Source organism: Bacillus rossius, chromosome 1 (genome assembly GCF_032445375.1).
Source record: "Bacillus rossius redtenbacheri isolate Brsri chromosome 1, Brsri_v3, whole genome shotgun sequence".
NCBI lineage: Eukaryota > Metazoa > Arthropoda > Insecta > Phasmatodea > Bacillidae > Bacillus > Bacillus rossius.
The window spans coordinates 221,036,159-221,060,729 of NC_086330.1; the positions used below are offsets into that span (position 1 = coordinate 221,036,159).

The 24,571-nt window shown below is 34.9% G+C and overlaps 1 protein-coding gene across 3 annotated transcripts in view; it reads right to left on the reverse strand.

Moving 5' to 3' along the window:
* The window catches only part of LOC134527312 (pre-mRNA-splicing factor 38B), a 168,808-nt gene extending 144,776 nt beyond the window's left edge, over positions 1 to 24,032 (reverse strand). For 2 of the 3 annotated variants that reach the window (XM_063359868.1, XM_063359866.1), the window contains exon 1: positions 23,853 to 24,031. In XM_063359868.1, coding sequence (XP_063215938.1) covers positions 23,853 to 23,883 — 31 coding nt within the window. In that variant the 5' untranslated portion in view covers positions 23,884 to 24,031. Of the gene's footprint in view, positions 1 to 23,852 lie in introns of all 3 variants that reach the window. The other variant, XM_063359867.1, reaches the window with a different exon arrangement.
* Between the last annotated feature and the right edge of the window lie 539 nt (positions 24,033 to 24,571).

The following is a 24,571-nucleotide window of genomic DNA, read 5'->3' on the forward strand; positions in this document are numbered from 1 at the left end:
CAGAACTGGCCTATTCCAGGAAACAATTAGCTTTAGCTTGAAGAGTTACATGATACCATGTCATCGTCTCAATTCTATATATACACACAGCGATCCTTACACTTTTGGAAGCCCAGTCACCACCTGCTTATAATTACCCCACTGGTTAAATAGAATAGGTGTAAGATATTTGAAAGCTTGGGACCAGTCACGGCGTCACAACCTTATAACTTCCGCTCGCGACAGGGGTAGGGGAAGGGAAGGAGAATCGGTAGGGCTCGCTTACTCTTCCCCTCCAGTGCAGTGGCCGGTGATAGCAGTAAGACACACAGGCTTTTAGCTAACCTGCTTTCAGAAAAGAAAAAAAAGGGGCTACGGGGGGGGGGGGGGGTTAGAACCCCTAAAACCGCCCTCCCCTGGCTACACCACTGGTTGTGTGGACATAGTGGATTTGCATTGTCATCGATCACGTTTTTGACCGTGGGTGGAAGTCAATATTTAGGGATTTCTTGTATGTGCATTTTTTGCGATAGGCATGGATTTAAATTCTCACACCGAAACACTGCAGATGTAAATTCGCTTGACAAGGATAAGGGACGGATAAATATTTTGTTGCTGCCTATTGCTTGACACCAAGATTTTTAATATTGTAAACCAGATTTTCATGAAAAATAATATCATAACAAAATGAGTTAAACTTTGATAAACATAAGAGAGAGTAAACATTATACAACTTTTTCAATGAGTAAGGTGACAAATTTTAACGAGAGAATAATGTTGTTGTAATGTCTTCTTTTCACTGCTTGATGAATTTTTGATGTTTTTGCATAATTTTTGGATTTATATTTTATAAATCTTATGAATTATAATATTTCAGCAAATAAGGATGGTTAGGGCAGATACGCAATTTCAAAATAAGGTAATTTGGTGAATGTTTTTATCACTATTGATGATGTAACAAAATTGTTTTTTGAACTTTTCAATTAAATATGTGTTAATTTAAGTATATATTGGGGGGGGGGGGGGGGGTGTTTGTGTGTGTTTGTAACATTGCAGGCCCCTGCCCTCCCCAGCCTTTATGAGTATTTTTTGAGAGAAAAAAAAAACTGTTTTGTCATTCAGATGGATCAGCTGATTATATAGCTCAAAGTTATAGTGACCTAAATTGGTGTTTGTATTTTATTGATGTGAATATTCTTGCAATTTTTGTATTTAGATCTTTTATTTAAATAACCATTATACTTAATTTTTACTGAATTTTCACAATGTTCGCTGGGTTATTATTTGTGTATGTGCATTTTTCAGTCTTTTATTTACTTTAAATATGGTTTCTATGCTTATATTTTTAGTTTATATTTATGTGAAAGTGTTTATTAAGTTTCCAGAACATTGGGTATTGTTTGGTGAAAGAACAAGAGACAGGTGCGTGACTAGGCGGCACCCATTTTATCTGGACTTTTTTCAAAACCCAAAAATTCTGGCTATTTTTGTATGTATTCTTATTTTCGGAAAGTTTAACTCGTGTATTTCCCACAGTGTTTATCATTTGACTAAAGTGAGATAGACAGTAAAACATGCATAGACTTCTGGAAGTTTTTCTATAGTGAAATGTGTTATGATTGACGGAGTTGTGAAAGCCGTGTTGTGATTGGGCAGTGAGGTCATGCGGCTGCCTCCTCCCTGCGTGGCTGGAGGCAGTGGTGTCATCCTACCAGTTCTATGATCGATGTCGTCTGTTGTAAGTCGCGTTCGGCAGTGGCTCACACCAAAAATAACTTTATGGCTGTGGTCCGGGCTGCGCTGATATACAACCTCGTTTCGGATATTTGTTTAGAATTTCAATTACAGTACCATAGTTGTCAGCATTCAGCCCACGATGAGGCTCTTCAATAAACACTGCCCACCTAAATTCATACTGAACACCCAAAATTTAAAAACATCTACAAGGAATTTTCAACGAACATTTTCGGATCTGAACTAGTTATTTATTTTAAAGTTTTTTGGTGAATATTGACACTTAGGTCGTCTTTTAGCCGAGCCAATCTGAGTTGCAACACTCTATATTGACTAGGGTTTTTCACTGAATTATTTTTACATGATGAGTTAGCTTTAACTTTTACATAATTTAAATAAGTTTCGTTCGGGCTAACACTTTTTAACATTTTCAGATGTATTGTGTGCTGTGTGAGGCATTATAAGTATCTACTGCAGTACGTAACCCCTACTTGATGAGATGCATATGTGATTTATCTCACAACCAATGATCTGTATACTTTGGTCATAGGAAACACAATTGTCCCTCTGTCTCTTTCTTATCCTCGATCACCATTCAGACATACGATGGGCAAACAATATATACAAACTGGTTAAATGCAAAAAAAAATGTATTTTCAAACAACCTGCTTTTCTTGGTTCTATTTATTGGATACTGCATGAGCCTGAGACATGAGAATTGAGTGTATTTTGTGTGCAAATATTACTTAATTATTTTCTGTCATTATTTGTCATTTCCACATTCAAAACAGTAATGGGAGATTCCATGGAAATTTAGTTCTAGCAAGAATTGTTTTTCTTAAAAATTATGTACGCACATCAATTTTATGCTAATATTCTGCATATTTGTCGGTTCAACTTTATTCCTGGTCCTCGGTTTGGTTCCGGTTCTTAAAAATTGGTTATTGGTTTTAGATTAACCAGCACGTAATTTTCAGCCACACCAATGATACAGTATGTCCTGATAGATGGCATTTTTATTTAATCAGTATAGCTTCTTTAAGTAATACCACCACAAATAAGTCACCCTGAGCACCAGGTGCTTCATGTCTCTCTAGGTGTCTACAGTAGCACAGAATCTGCATAATGTGGAGCTGCAAAATTTAGTTATATGTATCAAGTAACAACTTATTTTTGTTGAGTAAATATTTAATTTAGGCACATACAAAAATTACTTTAAAAAATGTAAATATCTGAACACAAGAGTAAATAAATTTGAAAAAATAAATAATAAACACTAAGCAGTAGTAGCTCACCAAAACAATTCCAAGTTATGTATTATAATTGGTAATGGATGTAACACTCCAGTTATGTATTATATGCGTAATGGATTTAAAACTCAATTTATGTATTAAAATGGGTAATGGATTTAACACCCCAGTTAGCAAAGGTCCTTTAAAAGATGGGTGAAAGAGGGGGAGGGGGAGGGGGAGGGGGAGGGGGAGGGGGAGGGAGAGGGGGAGAGAAGAGAGAGAGAGAGACACACACACACAATTTGTTGTTTGAGTTAGAAATGGTGTAGGGCTGAAACAATATGGTAGCAAACACCAACAGCACACGAGTAATACACAACTATAAATCATGGTACTTTATTCTTAGGACTCAGTCTCATAACAAACAAACTAGCAGGACAATGGTATAATTTACATTACTTATAGCTGGTTGTAGTATCAATGGAACACATCAATTATTTTTTTTGTAAGAATGTACGGACAAAAAGTACGGAATTGAAACATTTTGCACCTAGTACTTAAAAAAAATTATATACTTTCAAAAAAGAAAAAAAAAGTATTCCACACCAGTAATAGAAAGTGTAAGGCGATTTTAAATATGGTGACATTTCTGTATATTCTAGCAATATTTTTTACGTAAAAAGTAATGTAAAACTGTAATTTTCGTTCTGATCATTTAATTGAACGAGCAGGTACCAAAGAGCTGTTCCCCCACCATTCACCAACTGCCACCCCTACATTATGCATGGGCTCCCTACCAGAAACCTTGTCCATTTCCAGAAGAACAGGATCTCCTTCTAAGGGATTACATGGCTGACCACATAGAACACGCAGCATTAGCAAGTAGCCACCGCATTCATATGCGCCGAGATAAAATTTACAACTTTATTTGATATTAGCGAGACTTGTAACGTTGCAAGACCCCTGCCCTCCGAGCTAAATATTTTTCTTTTTAAACTATTTTCATAAATGTAAACATTTCTTAAAAAAGTCTCAATAAGAATATGTTACCGTTTTTATGTATTTTAAGGTTGATATTTTTCACTTGCTGTGTGTTTTAAGAGGGTACCTTGTATTTTAACAAACATTTCAATCATTAATATTTTTTATGTAATTTTTCACAAATAAGTCGCTGTACTAGATTTTTGCCTGTTTTGGCCTACTTTTTCAGGTTTTTATAAATAAGTTGAATTTTGTCGAGTAATATGTATTATGATTACTGTTATCTAATGATTCTCGAACAAGGAACTGTGTCTGTGGCGGATGTAAATAGAGAGAAAGAGGGATATGAGATTTGTAAGTAAGAATGAGACAGACACTGGGATTCCCTGCCAACAGAGACAAAAGCTGGGATTCCCCACTGGTCGTGGGAACTGAGTGATAACGGCTGTCTCACGGTGTTGGAGAGAGAAAGAGAATGTAAAGTCCCTGGCTCTATGGAAAGAAAACTGTTTTCAATGTATGTTGTGTATTCTTATTGGCTTGTGACGTGTAGTGTGAATGAAGCGTGTGTGTGATTGGTCGGTTAGGTCATGTGACTGCCCTCCCTGCGTAAAGGACACAGTGCCATGACTTCATCAGTCGTCTGTCGATCGCTGCACAATGATGGCGCGTTCGTTGGCTTCTCACCAAATATGTAGTAATTATTGAATAGAAAATTTAACGTTGGTGGTCAGAGCTATGTCTAGTTTAAGTTAACCTAATTGTTTTTATATTTTCATTCGGCCATTCTAATTAGAAATTGTGACCACCTTCGTCAGCATTTGGCTCATGGCGAAATTCAGTTTCGCTGGGTGCGGCACTATTTGAGTCCGCACTGATTTCGTGTACTTACAGTAAGATATTACTGAAGGACTTAATCTACGTTATTCTTTGTTAATCATCATCGCCCCAGTTGCGAGCAATTCTCGACAGGCGGATGTACGAGTCGAATGTGTGAGGAAAACATTGAAAGTGATTGTATGCCATTGTTTCGTCTTTTGGACAATAAAACTCTGGAATGAAAAGGAAAGAAAATATTTTTATTTCATATAACAAATCGTTATAGACTGTAGTAAAACCAAACTTATTTTAACTTTAATTTTTATTTTATTTTGATAGGCTAAAATATATATTTGTGGAAAAAAAAGAGCAATAAATTTACAAATACAGGGAACAGACTATCAAAAATAAACATACAGTAGGCCTGAGCCATACAACTACGACAGTTCCACTTCTCCATATCTAATAAGAACATTGTATGAAAAATGTAATATTTTTTTACAAAAACAGTGTGTTGCAGTCTGTGTAAATATACATACAATTTTTTCATCTCTTGTGCTCTTGCATTTATGTATTATGAACCTCTATTTTCACCCTTCAACAATGTACATGGCAGTCAGATGTCATCACAATTAAAATAATTAAATTATTAACTTGATTTGCAATTTTTTTACTTGGTGAATTTAATATTTGTAAAAGAAACTGTGTTTAGTGCAAATGGCACTGTTATAAAACAATGAAAAGCTTTCCAATGTATGAATGGATAATAACTGCGTAAAATTTCCATAATATTAACAAAGGAAAATTATAGTTTTGGTTTTGAAACCCCATTATTTCACAATGAACCATTGTTGAAATTATCTATTGGGTACCAAATTTAAATTTATAGTTTGGCTTTTATAGTATTTGAAAGGGGTGTTTGATTGTGAGTATAGAATTAGAAAAATTTAAAATTATACTAAAATAATGTATAATTTATAGTATTTTAACCATGACATCGTTAGGGCCTGTGGCCTTTATAAGCCCGATATGCTACCGCCTAAACAAACCCCACCCTCCATCCTTCCCCATCACTAGGGCTTAGGACGTGTGTTTGAATAGCACGCCACGGACATCAAGAGGGCGCTGTAGCGGCAGTGCACCACATCCCTTTGTGACTAGAGATAAACATTGTAATTCTTACTTTTGCTTATTTTTCCCCAAGTGGCATGTGACGGCAGATCGGCCGGGAGTGTTTTTATGTACTTTAAGTAATTAATATTTAGTAAGAGTATAAACAACGGAAAGATGTACCAAACATGCATGAGGCAAACCGAAGTCCACCGAAGCCAGACTGGTTAACATTAATAATGATTTGTTGTAATTTTAGTTAATAGTTTTCATCATGCATTATGTGTAATCTAATTATTAAGAGTGTTTCACGTCTTACCTGTAGCTTTCTGGGGCACGTAATCAGGTCATTCCATGCCAAATCAACCAGAAAAAAATAATTTTTGGCATCACCATATCCAAATTTAAAAAAAACTTGGCGAATTAGCAATAGGTGTGCAGAAAAGTGCATTAGCAAAGTTACAGCCCCCTGTGAATAATACTTTTTATACAGCAGGATTGCCAACTTGTGGAAATAGTGGAATTTTTGCTGTGCAAGGTCCAATATAAATATTTGTAACTTCCTTTGTAGTTGAGTGAGAACTTTGATGTAGATAGAAAGCTAGAAAAGTGTACTTTGAGATAAAAAATAAGTTTTATGAATTTTAAAAGAAATTTGTTTCAAGGTCATGTTTATGTAACCTGTGACCTTGAAAATTTTGAAAAGTGTATTTTTGAAAAATGTGAAAAAATTATATGTTATGAAGTGCATTATTGGCTATAAGTGACATAAGTTTCATTTTGGGATGGCTCTGGGAACATAAGCTACATCTGAAATACTGACTAGGGATGCAGTGGAATTGAGCCACTTTTGCACCCAATGTTCTTAGAGCAAGTTCAGACAAGTGTATATAATCACGTCAGTCTCACAAAGCAAGGTCAGTCTTTGTCATTGACAACAGTGCATTTCTTAAGTTTAGCCGTATTGATAAATACTTTGCAACAATGGAAAATAATTACATAAATACACAGTGCTGTAATCCGTTTAATATTTCAGGGACACAAAAGCAGCAGAAAACAGTTGAGAAATGTTCTTCAGTGGATGATACAGAAACAACCACACCTGCAGACTGGACAGAAGGTATGTGATTCATGTCGGAAACAAATCTCATCAATGGCAAGTGAAAGTACAACACCGGAGGAAGAGTACAGTGAAGAGGAAAGCTCAACTGACAGTGATGAAGAAGAATCAAGCATGGATGTAGTGTTGCACACATTTAATAACAGTCTACCAAGTATAGGGGAATCACCCATAAAGAAAAGAAAAGTGAGAACAGCAAAATATGCAAGGAAAAAAGTAATGAAAATATTGTCTGTAATTCAAGAGAGAATATTTCAAATCCCTGTACCAGAAGTAGGAGTATCACAGGAAAAAAGGTTGTGATGAAAATACATTAGAACAATTGAAGGAAAAGTTTGAAGGGTGTACAGAACAAAGTATGAAGATGCAAATTTTGACTATTTTACCTAAAGATTGGAGTATTAGCAGAATACAGAAGGAATACCAACTGCAACGAACTACATGATACGAACATCAAAGAAGTTAGTGAAGGAAAGTGGAATAATATCCAAAACCAGGGAGAAATCTAGACTGCAGTGTCATCAATATTGTTCAGATGTTTTATTCAAACGACAATGTAAGCAGAATGATGCCTGGTAAAAAGGACTGGTCATTAAATGTCAGTTCATCCAGGGCATGTAACCCATGTATTTTGATTTTAATAAAAATTGGTTCAATTGTTAGGTGACAAAAGGCCACTTAAAATCCAAAATTTTAGATTTTTATCTCAAATACTTCCTGAGAAATCGAAGGTTCCTTTGTGACCATTTTTGGCCTAAAACAGGTTGTAATGACAGCATAAATTTGTCAATATCTGTGTTTCCTTGCTTTGTATTTCTCTGTAATACCAATATTTCAGAATAAGAACATTTTTCTTATGTAAAATTCTCTAGAGAATTAAAATTTTGCCACCAAATTGCTATATCTAGAATGGTTTGTAAGTTATAACAGAATTATTAACATGACTGATGTTTCATGTATCATCTGCATCCTTTATTACAAAATAGACTGTATCTCAAAAGGCAGACCTCACAAAAATATGAGCTTGGTACTATGTGAAAGAGGAGTAAATTTTCTATAAGATACATTAAAAAAAAATAGTGGCTTTCTGCTGGAGTGTTGAAAAACAAAATGAAAATGACTTGGTGATGTAAATGGGGCCCCTAACAAAAGGTAGCCAGAAGATGGAAGCAAAGAGGATCGAATATAAGGGATGTGTAGGTCCCATATTTTCCGCATATTACACAAGGATTTTGTGCGAATTTCAAAGCCTCTAATTACCTTCCCTGTGTAATCTGCAGAGCCATGTCATGTGACTGTACATATGTCATTTCTGCATGAAGTCTGCCTGCTAGTTATAAGAGAGGGGTTCTTTGATACTTGCTCTGTTCCCCTTGGCATTGGTTTTTTTTTTCTGCTTCCTCAGAGGCAGTTGAGAGATAGGCCTAATATCTGGGCTGTCACAGCAAATGCAGTATAGTGGCCCATGAACAGAGGGGCAGAGGGGAGGACAGCAATAAAGATAACCGGGGTCAGAGATAAGGCGTGTGTCTGCCACCATGCAGACTACACTGTGTAGGCCAGTCTTACTGCGCTGCCTGTGTATAATGTTAGTGGAAAGTCTTAGTTCATTATAAGTTGGATGAGAACTACATGGCTACCAGTACTACTAAACTAGAATTCTGTTCTGTTGGGAATGATATGCATGAAGAATGCCATAAAGAGTGTTATATTAAAACAAAGGGAATCAAAAGATTGGAATCACTTTCCAAAGATATTCAAACTCTTCTTGTGCTGAGAACAGATATTTCTAAACATAATCTTCACACCATATGTTTTCATCACGAATTGTTTTAAATTAAGAAGTATGAAATGTTTCAGACATCATGTTGTGATCCTATGAAAGTGCATAGTGTTCCAGTTAAGTGTTCTTTGCGTACAATCTCTTTACAGTGCTACAGAAAAGCAGCTGACAAGGGACTTAATTTAATTCCTGGTAAAAAATTATGCTCCTCATGTAGGAATAGGTTGTATAATATTCAAGAAGTAGGTGCACAGGTATCTTCAGAATGATCTGAAAGTGACGTTGCAGAGGGTTTAGAGATTCAAGCATCAAAAGAAGAAACCCGTAGCTTACTTGACAAAAGTTTGGAATATTTGCAACAGTCACCAATAAAACTGCATGCTGTACCACAACATGCAAAAGAAAAATATGGGAAATGTAAAGTACAAGAGGTATCATCAACTGTAGCAGACAAAATATCTAAAGTATTAGATGTACAGCTTCCAGCCACATCAACTAGTGAAAGTACAGAATTACAGAGGCATGAAGTAGAACAAAAGGCTGCCGATTTGGACCGTTTGGTAACTTTAATAAAGCAAAAGCTGCCCACAATGAATAGACAAAGAAAATTACAAATTCTTACCCTTATCCCTCAATCATGGTCCAGACAGAAGGCAGCACAAAAATTTGGTGTTTCTGAGTACATGGTAAGACAAGCAAGACAACTTACACTGGAAAAAGGAATCTGCGCATTAGTTCATCCCACAGGTGGGAAGAAGTTACCTGAAGAAACTGTGCAGGTCATTCAAGATTTCTATCAAGATTATGAGTTTTCCAGGGAAATTCCAGGAATGAAAGATAAAGTTAGAATATCCAAAAATGTTTACAAACAGAAAAGACTTTTGCTATGCAACTTGCATGAGCTGTATTGTTCTTTTAAGGCAAAATATCCATCTATCAGGGTAGGGTTTTCAAAGTTTTGTACGTTGCGTCCTAAATGGTGCATTTTAGCTGGAAGTTCTGGAACCCATTCCATCTGTGTGTGCACTATACACCAAAATGTTGAATTACTTCTTCACTGTCTTGGTGTAGGTGAAAAGTATAGTTCACTTATTTTGTATCTTGTATAAGACATTTTAAATCCTGCCTGTATGCTAAGACAATTTGAGCAATGTCCTTCTCCAGATACTCTAAAGCAGCATCTATATCATACTTTAGACTGTGATCCAGATGATGTGATTGAATATCAACAGTGGGTCAGTACAGACCGAACACAAACCCTTACCTTAAGTGTAGAAGACTTTATGGAAATTTTAGTACAAAAAATGGAACTGAACTCCTCATACCCCATTCCTATACCACAAAGAAACAATCGGACTACCTCAAGTAGCTGAAAGACAAAATAAGTGAAAGAGAAGTTATAGTTTTATTAGATTTCAGTGAAAATTTTTCCTTCGTTATCCAAAATGAAGCACAAGGATACCATTGGACCAATAGTCAATGTACAGTTCATCGTGTAGTCATTTACTACAAAAATTCAGACAATGTTAATTTGAAAACAAGCAGTCATTGTTTTTTGTCAAATGATTTGGATCATGATGTTTCCATGGTGTATAAAACACATATGTTAAAAGACACCTGCCTCATATAAAATCCATACATTATTTCAGTGATGGTTGTGCTGCTCAGTACAAGAACTGCACAAATATCCTCAATTTGTGCCACCACACACAAGATTTTCAGCTCACAGCTTCTTGGTCATTCTTTGCCACAAGTCATGGCAAATCATCTTGCGATGGAATTGAGGGAACTGTTAAGCGACTGACATCAAAAGCTAGTCTTCAACGACCATTCCAAGAACAAATTAGATCAGTGTCTAAGAGTTTACCTACTGCAATGAACACATAACAGGTATTATCTTTCATTACATTGACAAGAATCATGTGGATGACGTTCGTTCGACTCTACAACGGTATACTATGGCAAAGACAATCCCAGGCACAAGAGGGTTTCACAATGCTTCATCAATATCCCAGTATAAAATAGGAATGAAGAAAACAAGTCAGGATAATCCATATTCCTTAGTTTTCAATTTCGCTACAGCAGCTAGCAAAGACCCTGGTGGTACGCTATCAAAACTGTATACTGGTTGCTATGTGTCTTGTGTGTATGACAAACATGGTTCGTTGGTGTTGTAAACAACATTGATAGGTCAGAAGATGATGCTCAAGTAACCTTCATGCACCCTGCCAGTCCCAGTGCTTCCTTTTACTGGCCTTCACCTCGAGACGATGTGTGCTGGGTTCTTTTTGCACACATACTCAGCATCTTGCAGGCACCATCAAAAAGCAGCTCTCGCAGAACTTACAGTTTTTTGAAAGAAGACTTGTGCAAGTGTGATATATAATGACAGCTTTATCAGAAAAGCAATGCAGTTTGCTAATTGCAAAAATTGGAGGATTGTGTCTGTAATTTCTAATTCATTGGCAATAGATTTGTGTAAGTAGGGAATTTTTTATGTGTACATATAGCATTAGTAAGCGATTATCGAGTACATTATATGTTGCCAGCAGAAAGCCACTATTTTTTTTTAATGTATCTTATAGGATATTTCCTTCTCTTTCACATAGTACCAAGCTCATTTTTTTTGTGAGGTCTGCCTTTTGAGATACAGTCTATTTTGTAATAAAGAATGCAGATTATACATGAATCATCAGTCATGTTAATAATTCTGTTATAACTTACAAACCATTCTAGATATAGCAATTTGGTGGCAAAATTTTAATTCTCTAGAGAATTTTACATAAGGAAAAGTGTTCTTATTCTGAAATATTGGTATTACAGTGAAATACAAAGCAAGGAAACACAGATACTGATAAGTTTATGCTGTCATTACAACCTGTTTTAGGCCAAAAATTGTCACAACGAAACCTTCGATTTCTCAGGAAGTATTTGAGATAAAAATCTGAAATTTTGGCTTTTAAGTGGCCTTGTCACCAAACAAATGAACCAATTTTTATCAAAATTAAAAAGCAATGGTTACATTTTCAATTTTTGTTGGATTTTTGTTTGAATTGGCGATACCAAAGAACACAAACAAAAGAGGCTCCTACTAAACAATCTGAGAGAAGTATATGTATGCCTTGTTCAAACAGGAGCATCCAAGTGTCAAAATGGTTTCTCAAAATTTGCATCTCTACAGCCTAAATATGTGGTTTTGGCAGGATCTAGTGGGACATACTGTATGTGTCTGTGTAACACACCAAAATATGAAGTTATTAATAGATGGCTGTAATTTGGCCAAACTCATGGAAAGAGAAAATCTGTTAACATATCACCACTATGTGGCTCAAATGATGTGTAATCCTCCCAAAATTAAATGTTTTTTCCATGTGTGCAGAATGTCCAGGCCCTGATAACATAAGAAAATCACTGGAGACTACATTGGAGCAGAATTCAATTGAAACTGTAACATTCAAGCAGTGGGTTGCATCAAAAGTTTACACACTTGATGTTCTTGTGATGTCATCTGATGATTTCATAGAATTGTTCATTTCTAAATTATTAATATTACAAACTCACTCTTTCATCGCATACCAGCAAGGGAACTACCTAAAGGATCTGAAAAAAAAAATTAGATGTTGGTGAGGTAGTTTTTGTATGTGACTTTGCAGAAAATATTCTTTCATTATGTAAGATGAAGTTCAGGGATTCCATTGGAACAATGCACAGGCTACAGTTCATCCATTTGTAATATACTACCGTGATGAGTCAACAGAGGAAATAATTTCTACCAACCTAACAATAATTTCTGATTTGTCTCCAACATGATGTAATTCCAGTACATACTTTTCTTACACATCTTATTCCATTTTTGAAAGAAAAAGTCACTTTATGTAAAATATATTACTTCTCTGATGGTTGTGCTGCTCAATACAAGAATAAAAGTAACTTCCCAAATTTGATGTATCATGTAAATGATTTTGGAGTTGGAGCTGAGTGGCACTTTTTTGCCACCTCTCATGGCAAGAATACATGTGATGGTCTAGGGGGAACACTGAAGCGACTGGCAGCCAGGGAAAGTCTGCAACGTCCTTACACAGACCAAATTATGACCCCACGGCAACTGTTTAAATGGGCTGTAAGTATTTTGCATAACATGAATTTTGCTTATGTCACTCAGGAAGAGGTAATGAATGAAAAAAGGTGTTGTCTGAAAGATGTGCAAATGCTAAACCAATACCTGGAACTCAGAAGCGTCATGCCTTCCTGCCTGTTTCATCTGAGGAAATAATTGTGAAGAGACTGTCTAGTGAAACTGAAGGTGAAACTCACTACATGAATAAAATTAAATGTACATTGTCTGTGAATGAATTAAAGGTTTTGTGACATGCATGTAAGGAAGAGGGTGGTGGTTGGGATGTGTTCTGAAAGTAGAATAAAGTTCTCATGAAGTTCTTATTAGTTTCCTGCACCCACAAGGTCCCTCCCCATCTTATGTATATCCCCAGCACCCAGATGATATGAAGATTTCAATTGAAGATGTGCTCACAACTGTAGATCCGAGAACAGAAACTGGAAGGACATACGTTTTAACAGTCTTTGACACAAAGACCTCGGAAAGCCAACTAAAGGAAAGGAAGCAACAGTAACCTGCAGTATTAAGAATGAGTAAATGAATCATATATAGGAATTAATTCAGTGTTAAATCCACGAATGACTTAAAGCTACGCCATTTTTTTAATTATGTTAATGCCTTACTAGAGTAGTTTTAGTGAACATGACCTAATTCACAATGTTCTAGTGTTTGATCCCAGATCCATCCCAAAATGAAACTTATGTCACTTATAGCCAATAATGCACTTCATAACATATAATTTTTTCACATTTTTCAAAAATATACTTTTCAAAATTTTCAAGGTCACAGATTACAAAACATGACCTTGAAACAAATTTCTTTTAAAATTCATAAAACTTATTTTTATCTCAAAGTACCCTATTCTAGCTTTCTATTGAGCCCTACATCAAGGTTCTCACTCAACTACAAAAGAAGTTACAAATATTTTTATTAGACCTTCCGCAGCAAAATTTCAACTTTTTCCACAAGTTGGCAACCCTGCTGTATAAAAAGTATTATTCACAGAGGGCTGTAACTTTGAGAATTCACTTTCCTGAACTTGTACTGTTAAATCCCTAAGTTTCATTGAATTCGGTGATTGTGATGTCAACAGGTGTGTGAAATGGCATGGAATGACCCAATCGTAAAGATATAACGGTAATTGGTTCGGCGCGAAGACACCATGTTAGGCTAGCGGAGCCCTGAGCTCGCCCCAGTCCTTCGCCAGCACCAACCGAGAGTAGACGCATCAGCACCCCTGAGACCTCACCGCTTGTCTGCACTGCTGAGTAATTCTGTTTAGTTTTTAATCATCATAAATCCTTTCGTACGTTAGACCTTGGGGCTTCTCTTGGTCGGGGGGACTGTTTAAGTAATTGTATAAGTGACCACTATGGTTCTTTTACCGCAAATTAACTAATTGTATAGTGTGACCACGTCGTCAGGTCGCACCTCACGTGAACCAATTCGTGCCGCGGGCGTTGTGTGATATAATCAGAGGTGTAGGCGAAATAGCAACTTAATAAACCACGGAGTACGATTTTATTTGTATTTGTTTATTTCAACATCCTGAGTGTGATGGCGTGTGGGACGCCTTAAGAGCCCACTGCGTAGGTGAAGAGCGTACCCGACACTGAGAGCGGGCCAGTGGCGAGTACTTATATTGGCTTAGGGGGAATAAACTCACGCCTCACATGGGTGACGTTACGGCCCTAAAAAAGAGTCTCTCCCGGGTCCGTGCCCCTTGCACGATGGCGCCCTCAAATTAAACTTAGGACATGCATCGACGTAAACCCCCGCTTAGTAGAAGGACATTTAGGCCCCGGGCCATTTCAAACACATACCTACTGCTACCCCAGGGCGTCACCAGTAAAATGACACCGGCTACCCATGTTTTCACTTATGCCACACTTGATGTCAGCAGCTACTGCCTTTTCTTTAGAGAAGTTGTATTTCAGATTAAATTACTTTTTATAATGTTTAAAGATTTGTTTTGGTACATATAGTGAAGAATAATAGGTATATAAATTTTTTAAAAAAGAAGATTGTAACACAGGTACCGATAAGCTTCGGTGAGCTATTGTAAAGGAAACATACGTTTGTTTAACTTCTGTGATGGCACCACCCCTTTTCCCTTCCCTCTTAATTATACAATATGTTCCCACTGACTACTAATTTGGTTACCTAAAAAATAAGAAAATTTAAATTACCAAATAACTACCTACAAAGTTCTGAAAGAATAACTAGTAATGTATGTTATTAAGATTTAAAGAAAAAGGTTATCATCACAGTAACAGTATTTATATGTAGCTATGTTAGTCTTTATACTTAGGAATGTATAATAAATGGTTAATGAAAATTTAACCCAATAAATATTACTTGGAATGATTAATGTTAATGAAATAATGATGTCTAAAATCATCATTTATTTTAGGAATGAATGTGTGTTTATTTTATGGTGCTAGTAAATGTTATCAATTAGTGTACTGTATTGAGCAGCAGTGCACACTAAAAACAAATGACAATCAAGTTTTACATTTGGAAGCTAACAAAATAAAGATAACATGCCCTGAATAAATCAACATTTTATCACCTCAGTTCCTGTATCTTGGGTGGACTAGTCCAATATAAAATTGCATCGGTCATACTGAAAAATTTTTTTTGACTATGCTGTGTCAAAATTGGAGAGTGGTTGGTTGTCATAAAAATTTTGCAAGAATTTCAGAATATCATGTAGAATTTACTCGTTTATAATGTGTTAACCGTTTGGTTTCCAAACTAGTAAACATTCTTACTAATACTGAAATGGTGCAGTTCAAAACTGAGAATAAGTCTTTATATTAAATCTATTAGCTCCACTAATGGTTGAATTTTAAATCAGTTTTCAGCATATGTTATTCAAAACCATACTTTTTTATTTCCATCATAAATAGAATTCTCTTTGTTACAAACCTCTATCAGATAATTATATTTGTCAATACGGTCATTACTACATCCATATTTTTTATCTCATTCAACACATTAACTGTTTCTACATGAGGTATGTTCCTTATTGTTTTGTTGTCTCTAGCTCTTATGTACTTGCCTGCTTCCCTACAATTATGCTGGGTTAAACCTGACGTAATTAAAATATCGAGTTCACCCAATTCAGAATTTGAACACTGGTAACTCGAGGTTATGTTTCCACATGGGTAGAGTGAAAATTCTGGTCAAGTTAACTTGGCATAGTAGCTGTAGGAACCTATATATTATGTAAAAAAATTCAAAATACACCAAATCTGGTTTAAAGATTTTAAGTTTAAGCATCACTAAAGATACAGATTTCAATTAGATTTATATAATGTAGTTTAAACAAGCATGAGCACACAATATTAATCTGACTAAAGGTAAAAAAAATTACTAAGACTACACCAATTGTTCTGTAAATATATCTTTTTTTAAATACATAAAACATAGAATATGTATCAAGGTTATCAGAAATATTTATTATTTAATCATTAAAAAATATGTTCTTATACAGAAATTAAAACTTTCATCAGATAGGAATAGCTTAAGAAAACACAATTAGAAACTAAACTGAGCCAATCTCTTATGATAAACATATTACAAAAAAACGACAAAGTTGGCACCGTAAAATTACTAATCTTAGTTAAATAATTAATCTGCCATGGGCAAACTTAAATAATGAGAAATTAGAATGCAAAAATTAACACTCTTACTTTTGCAATTTATCAAAATATAACAATTATTGAACGTGAAAGGTAAAAGTCACATTGCACGTGTTTGTAGACATGGCAACAAAAAACAAAATGGTATACACAAACGTAAGAAGGGTTTCTAATAATAAATATAAGACTACCTACAAACTGTACCTAAAGATTGGCAGCATTTCAAAATCAGTCTTATAATATTTTTATGACAAAAGCTAAATTTTCCGGATATTACACATTGGTTTCATACAATAATAAATAAAAAAATCTCAATAAATTTACAAACCACATCATTCCTTCCCTTTAGTAACACATTAACTTATTTAATCAAATTAATACTAAAATTTAAATTTATTTCAATGTCAGGCATCTCAAAAATGTCAGTCTTCTAAACTAATGTCGGGACTGTTACTGAATTTAGTTTGCAGTGTAAAATTTTGGCACATAATCCTCATAATATGTACTCACTACTTACAGATAGTCACCAAATTGGTAAAAAATTTGGACTTACTTCTTTGTACCCAGGCTAATAAAAAGTATTTTCAAAAATGAAGACTACAAAATTAGGAAAATCAGTACAATTTTTTTTCGGTTTGTTATTCCAAATAATTCCTCCACACAATATTCTGCATTCATACTCCCATATAGTTACTTCTTTTCCAAATTATTCATGACCTGTTATCTCAAGAAAATCTGTTTTTAGATGGCAATACTAAAGATTTAGAAACATTGTGTTAAATAATTGGCAAAACATTACATTGTTTACTTTACTTACAATTATAGAGAGATAGATATAGAAAAAGTATTATCTTAAGAAATAAAAAGTATTATCTTAAATTTTGAAACCTATTTTAACAGTGTTGAATAATATCAAAAAGGAAATTCTTAAATATAGACAATCACTTGTAACAGAGTATAAGTTAATTAATTATTACCATAACTATTACTTAAACTGAGGTGATACATTAAGACCTGTTAAATTTGTTATTTAAATTGTTCTTTTCCTGTAAGATGTTTTGTATTATTTATAAAGTAATCAGTAACAACCAATTTTTTTTTACATATTTTGGGAATACTCTGACATTGTGGCTTTTTAGAATGGAAAGAAAAAATCAAAAAACATTTCACAAACTATACACATCCCTACATTTACCCTGAAGGGATCATAGGCGTACCCAGGAATTTTTTTTTCGGGGGGGGGGGGGGGGGGGGGGGTGTTCTTCCAGATTTTTAAGAAAAACTGCATAAACACCAAAAATTAATTATTTCTTGAGTAAATAAATATAATATTCTCAAAATTCATTTTTAACCTGGGCTATTGTTGATATGTAATTTGTACGTAATGTTTCTTTCAATTAAAGATATATATATAAATTAGTTAACTTAACGAATTTACGTACGCACTTTACAAACTTATTCCTAATAAGTTGATGGCATTACAATAGAATAATTGCTGTATAATTTGATTTTAAGGGTGTTAGCAACTAAGGCCGGAATTACAATAGCCCGTCCATCCGTCATCCGTCTGTCAATTACGTGACCTGCACCCAATAAGATGGACTGAAAAATGTCATCCACTCGTCCGTCTAAAGCTTGGTAACTTTATACTTTAAACGGGGTGAACGAATGAAACTATAACCTCCTAATGTCTTCTAGGTGTTTGCATATAAAATATTATATTAAAATGTATTAAAGTTTGTTTAATAGTTTAGCTGATTCCAAAATCATTTCTTAGCTTACGTTTAGACATATTTCGAAAGCTCTTTTTTGAAACAAAAATGGTCTAAGTCACGGAAGTATTATAATTATGTATGGTAACTCTGGAAATGTGAAAATACATCCCAAAAAAAACACTCTGAGTTTAATGAGTTTCAAGTACTTACTTTACATAATTGTTTAAGTAATATAATTACATATGATAATTTTTTTCCCCCAAATTGTTAAGTTTTCTCAACAGTTGTCAGCATTGACATGGAGAAATATTATGACGGACGAGCGGAGTGTTGTAAATCGCCAGCCGACCTCCGTAGCGTAGTCGGATGCACACCGGCTTATGGTGGGAGAGGTTCTGGGTTCGAGTCCCGGGTAAGGCATGGGAGTAAAATTGACACTTATTCAAAATTTACACTTGCGATAAAGATGATGAAAAAGAATAATGAAATTGATATTTCTGGCTAAACGGATACTGCTCAAGGCCAAAATCCAAGCAGTGGAGTGAAGTCAAGTGAAGTTGTATATCACTTGGCGGCTGACGGACGAATGGATGACGCTTAGATGCGACGGGCTGTTGTAATTCAGGCTTTACAATTCAAGTGTAGCAGAACAGAATTAAATCTTTATGTATAAAAATCTCGTGTCACAATGTTTGTCCGGGCTAGTTTCCTAAACTTAATTGATTTTAATGAAATTTCGCACAAATATTTGTAACTTTGTCCAACTTTATATATAGGCTACATTTTATTTCGATTAATGACAGCGTTTTCCGAAAATCAGCTCCCAAGGGTGGTTAAGCACTGGCAACAGTGGGTATTCCATCTCCATGACAACGGGATTTTGCATTGTTTATGCCTTCTGCGTCTTCATGGCAACGGGCATCACTTAGATCGATTTTTTTTTTAAATTTGAGCCATATTTCTGTACAGATTTAATTATTATTTTGTGTGAAATTATTGAAATTTAAAAATATATTTGTGCGAAATACAACTGACTGACTCATTACGATTAAACTGAAATCTTTCAACCGATTGAAACTTAGCATAGTTACTCATTTTGTGATGTATGTAGACGCTCACTAAGATATGATTTTCCGAAGGGAGTTTTGGGGGTGTAAAATATCAAAGTTCCAGTTTTTGGTAGAAAATCACCATGGCAACAGCTGTTGCTTTGTTGATTCATACGTCTCTATGGCAAAAACTAATTCACTGTTAGTGAAGTACTCATCACCGTTGAAATTTTACGGGGACTTTTAATATCAAAAATTGGCTTTTTTTCCCAATTTTATATCCTACAGACTTGAACTTGACAGTAATGTTCCTCATGTTATGCAGAATGACATTTTCCGAAAATCAACTCCCAAGGGTGGTTAAGCCCGGGCAACAGTGGGACAGCGGGATTTTGCATTGTTAAGCCTTCTGCGTCTCCATGGCAACGAGCATTGCTTTGATTTTTTTTCCATTCGAGGTGCGGCAGTGGCGTACCCACAAGGAGAGGCATGTATAATGAGCAGCGCAAGTGTTCTGCCATAGCGAAGTATGGGTACATCAGTTGTACGTTGCGTGCTCTAGAATCGGGAAACCATCGGTGCTACTCGTTTTCTCTCCGGTACATTACAAAGCATTGTAATAAATTTTTGTCGAAATTAATTGCATTTTATTTCATTTATTATTAATGTAAATGGGATATTTAGTCTCATTTTTTTCCCCATTAGTATAATATGCTTGTCGGGATTTTCGTTCTGGGATTGAAAAAATCAACAAATCGTTGTTCGTTCAATAAGAAATACATTTAAAAAATGTAACGCTAGAAGTAACGACAGTTATCGTTACTTTAAGGCAGAAAAATGTAATTCCGTTACAGTTACAAGTACTGAAAACTTAATATATTGCGTTACCACGAACATTACTATAAAAAGTAACTGTTACAAATAACGTCGTTACTAGTAGCATGTTACTTCCAGTCCCTGGGTTTTCCGCTATAATTAAGGCCCCAGGCCGCACGGGAAAGAATTTGCGTTAGTGAATTGGGATGCCCTTAGGGGGCCAACACACACACACAAAGTCGCACCATTCCCGGCACTTAACTTTGGGTAATTATACCTGATGAGTGCGAAGCTGGGTCGGGCAGCTAGTATAATAAATATATTAAATTATATTGTTCTATTACAATATTAGCTAAAAACACCTACACATTGAGTTGAGGCCATTAAGCTACTGACTCAAACACAACTTCACATCACGTTGCACTCAATGAAGTCCCTTTCATCTGAGGCGAGAAATTTACATTTCAGCTTTTCAATGTTTGTGACAGTCGTTTAAAATTACGCACCTTGCGATAATCAAACTTTTTTCTTCGAGTTATACGTACAGATGTACAGTATTTAAATGAAAGTACCTGACTTTACAAAACGACCAAAAAATGTCACATCCCCCCCCCCCCTCACATTTTAATAGTTTTATAGAGATTTGTATGAAATTATGTCGCAATCACTACTGTTACTCAATGCCCAATTCTACTAAGCAAATCTAAAACATAATCAAAGTAGAGTTGAACTTATTATTCCATAGACGAATCACCGCGATTTGAGAATTTAGACTGACTTATCATGAACCAACCACTGCAATTCAAATTTGCTTACATTTACTTACCAATTGGGCTGCTTGGTGACGTTATTCCTCTCATTGTTTTGTGTTTAGAAATTGAGCTCGAATGACAGTGTTCATAATTTTCTTGCCTTATTTCAGGGGAGGGGAGGGGGGGGGTTGAACACCCTAAACACCCCCCCTGGGTACGCCTATGGAAGGGATGGTTTCTTAATTCCTAATGCTACGTGAAAAATAACAGTTTAAAGCTAACATTACAATACCTATGTTTTTACACTACCGCTGCCCTTCTATGTTAACACATGATCATGTATCTGTTTACTTAGCACAACTGTAGCTAACTATGGAGAATAAAAAATATGCTAATTCTTTAGTTTCATTTACTGAAGTTTATCCCTGGATCCTGAAGGGTTGATCCTGATGGCATGTTCCCGTTGGCTTGATTCTGTGGTACATGATGCTTGCTGTTTTAATTCAATACGTCAAAAAATCTTGATTGCATGATCCTGATGTCTTGATCCTATGGTACACGATGCTTGCCGTTTTAATTCAATATGTTGGAAGATCCCGAACAAAAAAAAAAAATTGTCACATAATAATTAATTATGATTGTAAGTAGAATAAAAAAGATTTTCTTTTAACCTACAATTTTAATTTTTTCTTATTTCTTAATTTCTTTCGTGTGCCAGATCTTCCGACATACTGAACTAAAACAGCAAGCATCATTTACTCAGCAAGCATAATTTACCACATGATCAAGTCAACAGGATCATGTCAACAGGATTTTTGACGTACTTAACTAAAACGGCAAGCATCATGTACCACAGGATCATGCAAACAGGATCATGCCATCAGGATCAAGCCTTCAGGATCCAGCGATAAACTAGGATAGGTACATGAAACACCAGAATATACGAAGGCTGTAATCAAAGAATTCCTTGGAAAGACTGCAAAATTCAAAGTGTCTGCTACTTCAGTGCACAGCTTCCTCACAGAAAATGAACTGCGTTAACAAATCTATTCAAATTTTGGCCTTTCACTAGACTCGTCCATTACATGACTCAAAATAGTATGTACTTTAAATGCAATGTAACAAAACAAACATTTTGTAATACAATTACTTGTTCTAATAAAACAACAAACATGAAATATAAGGAATAAAATTTCCTTACAACGGCAATATTCATTATTTAAACAAATTTCATTTTTAAAATAACACCTACACTGACTAAAGTTTTTAAAAAAGAATTAAAAACCCACAAGAGTAAACAATGAATGTCTGTGATTGCATGATTACATAGATATTGTAATGTAAGCTGGTAACTGTTATTTTGTCACAAACCAGTAGGAATTAAGAAACCTTCCTTTCAGGGTTTATTCTGGAATGACTCAAGTAAATGGAAAACATATAGGTCCTATTCCTATTTATAGCAGGTAAACAATGAATGGCAGCGGCAGCGTAAAAGCACAGGTATGTAATGTAAGGTATAAAAATTTAATTTTTTCACGAAAAAGTAAGAATTACGAAACCATCCTTTCGGAGTAAATTTGGGATGTGTGTAATGTGTGAAAACAATGTTTTCCAATTTTTTCTTTCTGTTCTAAAAAGCAGCACTGTCAGAGTATTACTCATATTTTCATATTTTTGTTCAATATATGTGATCACTTACCAGTGTTGTCTGTCTACACAAATGCCTCAACTTGTACACTTAACCTCAACAGACTAGCATGCCTTCCATCATGTATCTACAAGTATGTAATCTTGCTGAGCCAGATAATTCACAGTTACAAAATACCTCACCAGTACTGTCTCTCACTCGCACACTGTCACCTCGACAAAGCAGCATCCTTAGTATCAAGCTTATACACGTACATAATCTTGCTCAAACACTTAGCTCACAGTTACATTATCACTCATCAGTGTGTATGTCTACACATAGTTTCAAAACAGTAACCTGGATATGTAATTTGAAATGAGTCAAGAAACTTCTGTGTATTACTTTTACCATATGTACTGTAGAACCAATTTAAGAACAATTTCAAACTAGCACATATAATGAAACATTGTAATTCTGAGGAAAAATTATAAACAAATAAAAATTTCAAATAGGTTCTTTTTACTTAACATATTTCTCAACCATTTTATAAGTGTGTGTCATGATATTTCAAGTAATAGTACTAGTAGTAGCAGCTTAAAGTTTTTATGAGTGGTTATGTAAGTAAAATTAAAAATAATGTAAAATTGTTTAATGGGTGGTTAGGGAAGACAAATTTTTAAAATTAGGTAACCTAAACAAACATTTAAAATATATCACAGTAATGTAGCTAACCTGAACTAACAAACCGTTTACTTACTTTCACAGTATTCCGAATGTACGTAACCTAACCTAACCTAACAAACCGTTTTCACATTTACTATAATCTTAAAATGTAGTTACTTAAACTTACCATTCTTTAACAACATTAAATTTTGCTTAACTACTTGATTCACAACGTCCGCATAGAAGATTAGGAAACATGTGAGGAAGCTAAAATTAACATTTAATTTTTTTTTTTTTTGATTAAGGAAGATAAACTACCATTCAAAATTACCCAAAAATTAAATGCTGTATACTTGTGTTCACAAATAATGTTTTAATTCTCATCATCAATGAGATAAGATGTTTTTCAAAGTCCCAACGACACTGTTAAACATACGATATCTTCCGCAACTGCCATGGTAAAGTCTCTAGAAAAGATAGAGCATTGGACAGGGGGGTCATAAACGTGCATAATATGCTTCACAAATATTTTATGAAGCGTCAACAAACATCTACTAAAATAAAATAATCAAGAAAAAACATATACATTAAAAACACATAAAACGAAAGATTTTTTGACGTGGTATCATCAGGAACATACAAATAACTTTACATATAGAGGTGAAATTCAATTTAAAAAAAAAATATTGTCATTAATATCTTACTAACCTTCACCATCGCATGGTTCAATATGAGCCATTACGAAAATACAGAGTCCAGCAAATGATTCGTTTCATACCTACAAAACCTATTAAGAAACAAAACATCACTTAATTTGATTACAAAGAATTTTTCATTACTCCGTATTCGCCACTTCATAACCTTGAAAATGACGTCAAAAATCCACAGACAACAAGTTAAAAGACGCCACATTTTAAAAGAAATTATTCAAAAACCGCTCAAAGAATCTTAAGGATGAATTCGTTTTTCTCAAACCCATTAGGAGTAGTGTAGGGTAGTATCCGGATATCAGTTCTGTACGTCATAAAGATAAGGAGACATAGACATCAGACAGCGAAATGATATCACCGATTTCTCATTACACAATACTATTATGACATATTATTATAACTTACAACGCCAAAATTTGACCATCATAAATTAACATGTCACATTTTTAAACAGAATCAATTTTTATGTGAGAAATATTGAAGTGAAACTTCTTAGGATACAATGGGAGTAAAATTTCAAGGCCAATTTTTAATGCAAAGTTTTCGTAAAACATTATTGTGAAATATTTCTGACACGAAAAGGATGGAGATTAGACTGTGGATGGTGCAGAGAACTTGTCGGGACCCAATGCATTGAACAGACTACACTTGGTGATGTGTGGCTCACATTAAACCCTACCTTGTTGCAGGGATAGGCGAGTTCGGCGGTAGGGACCT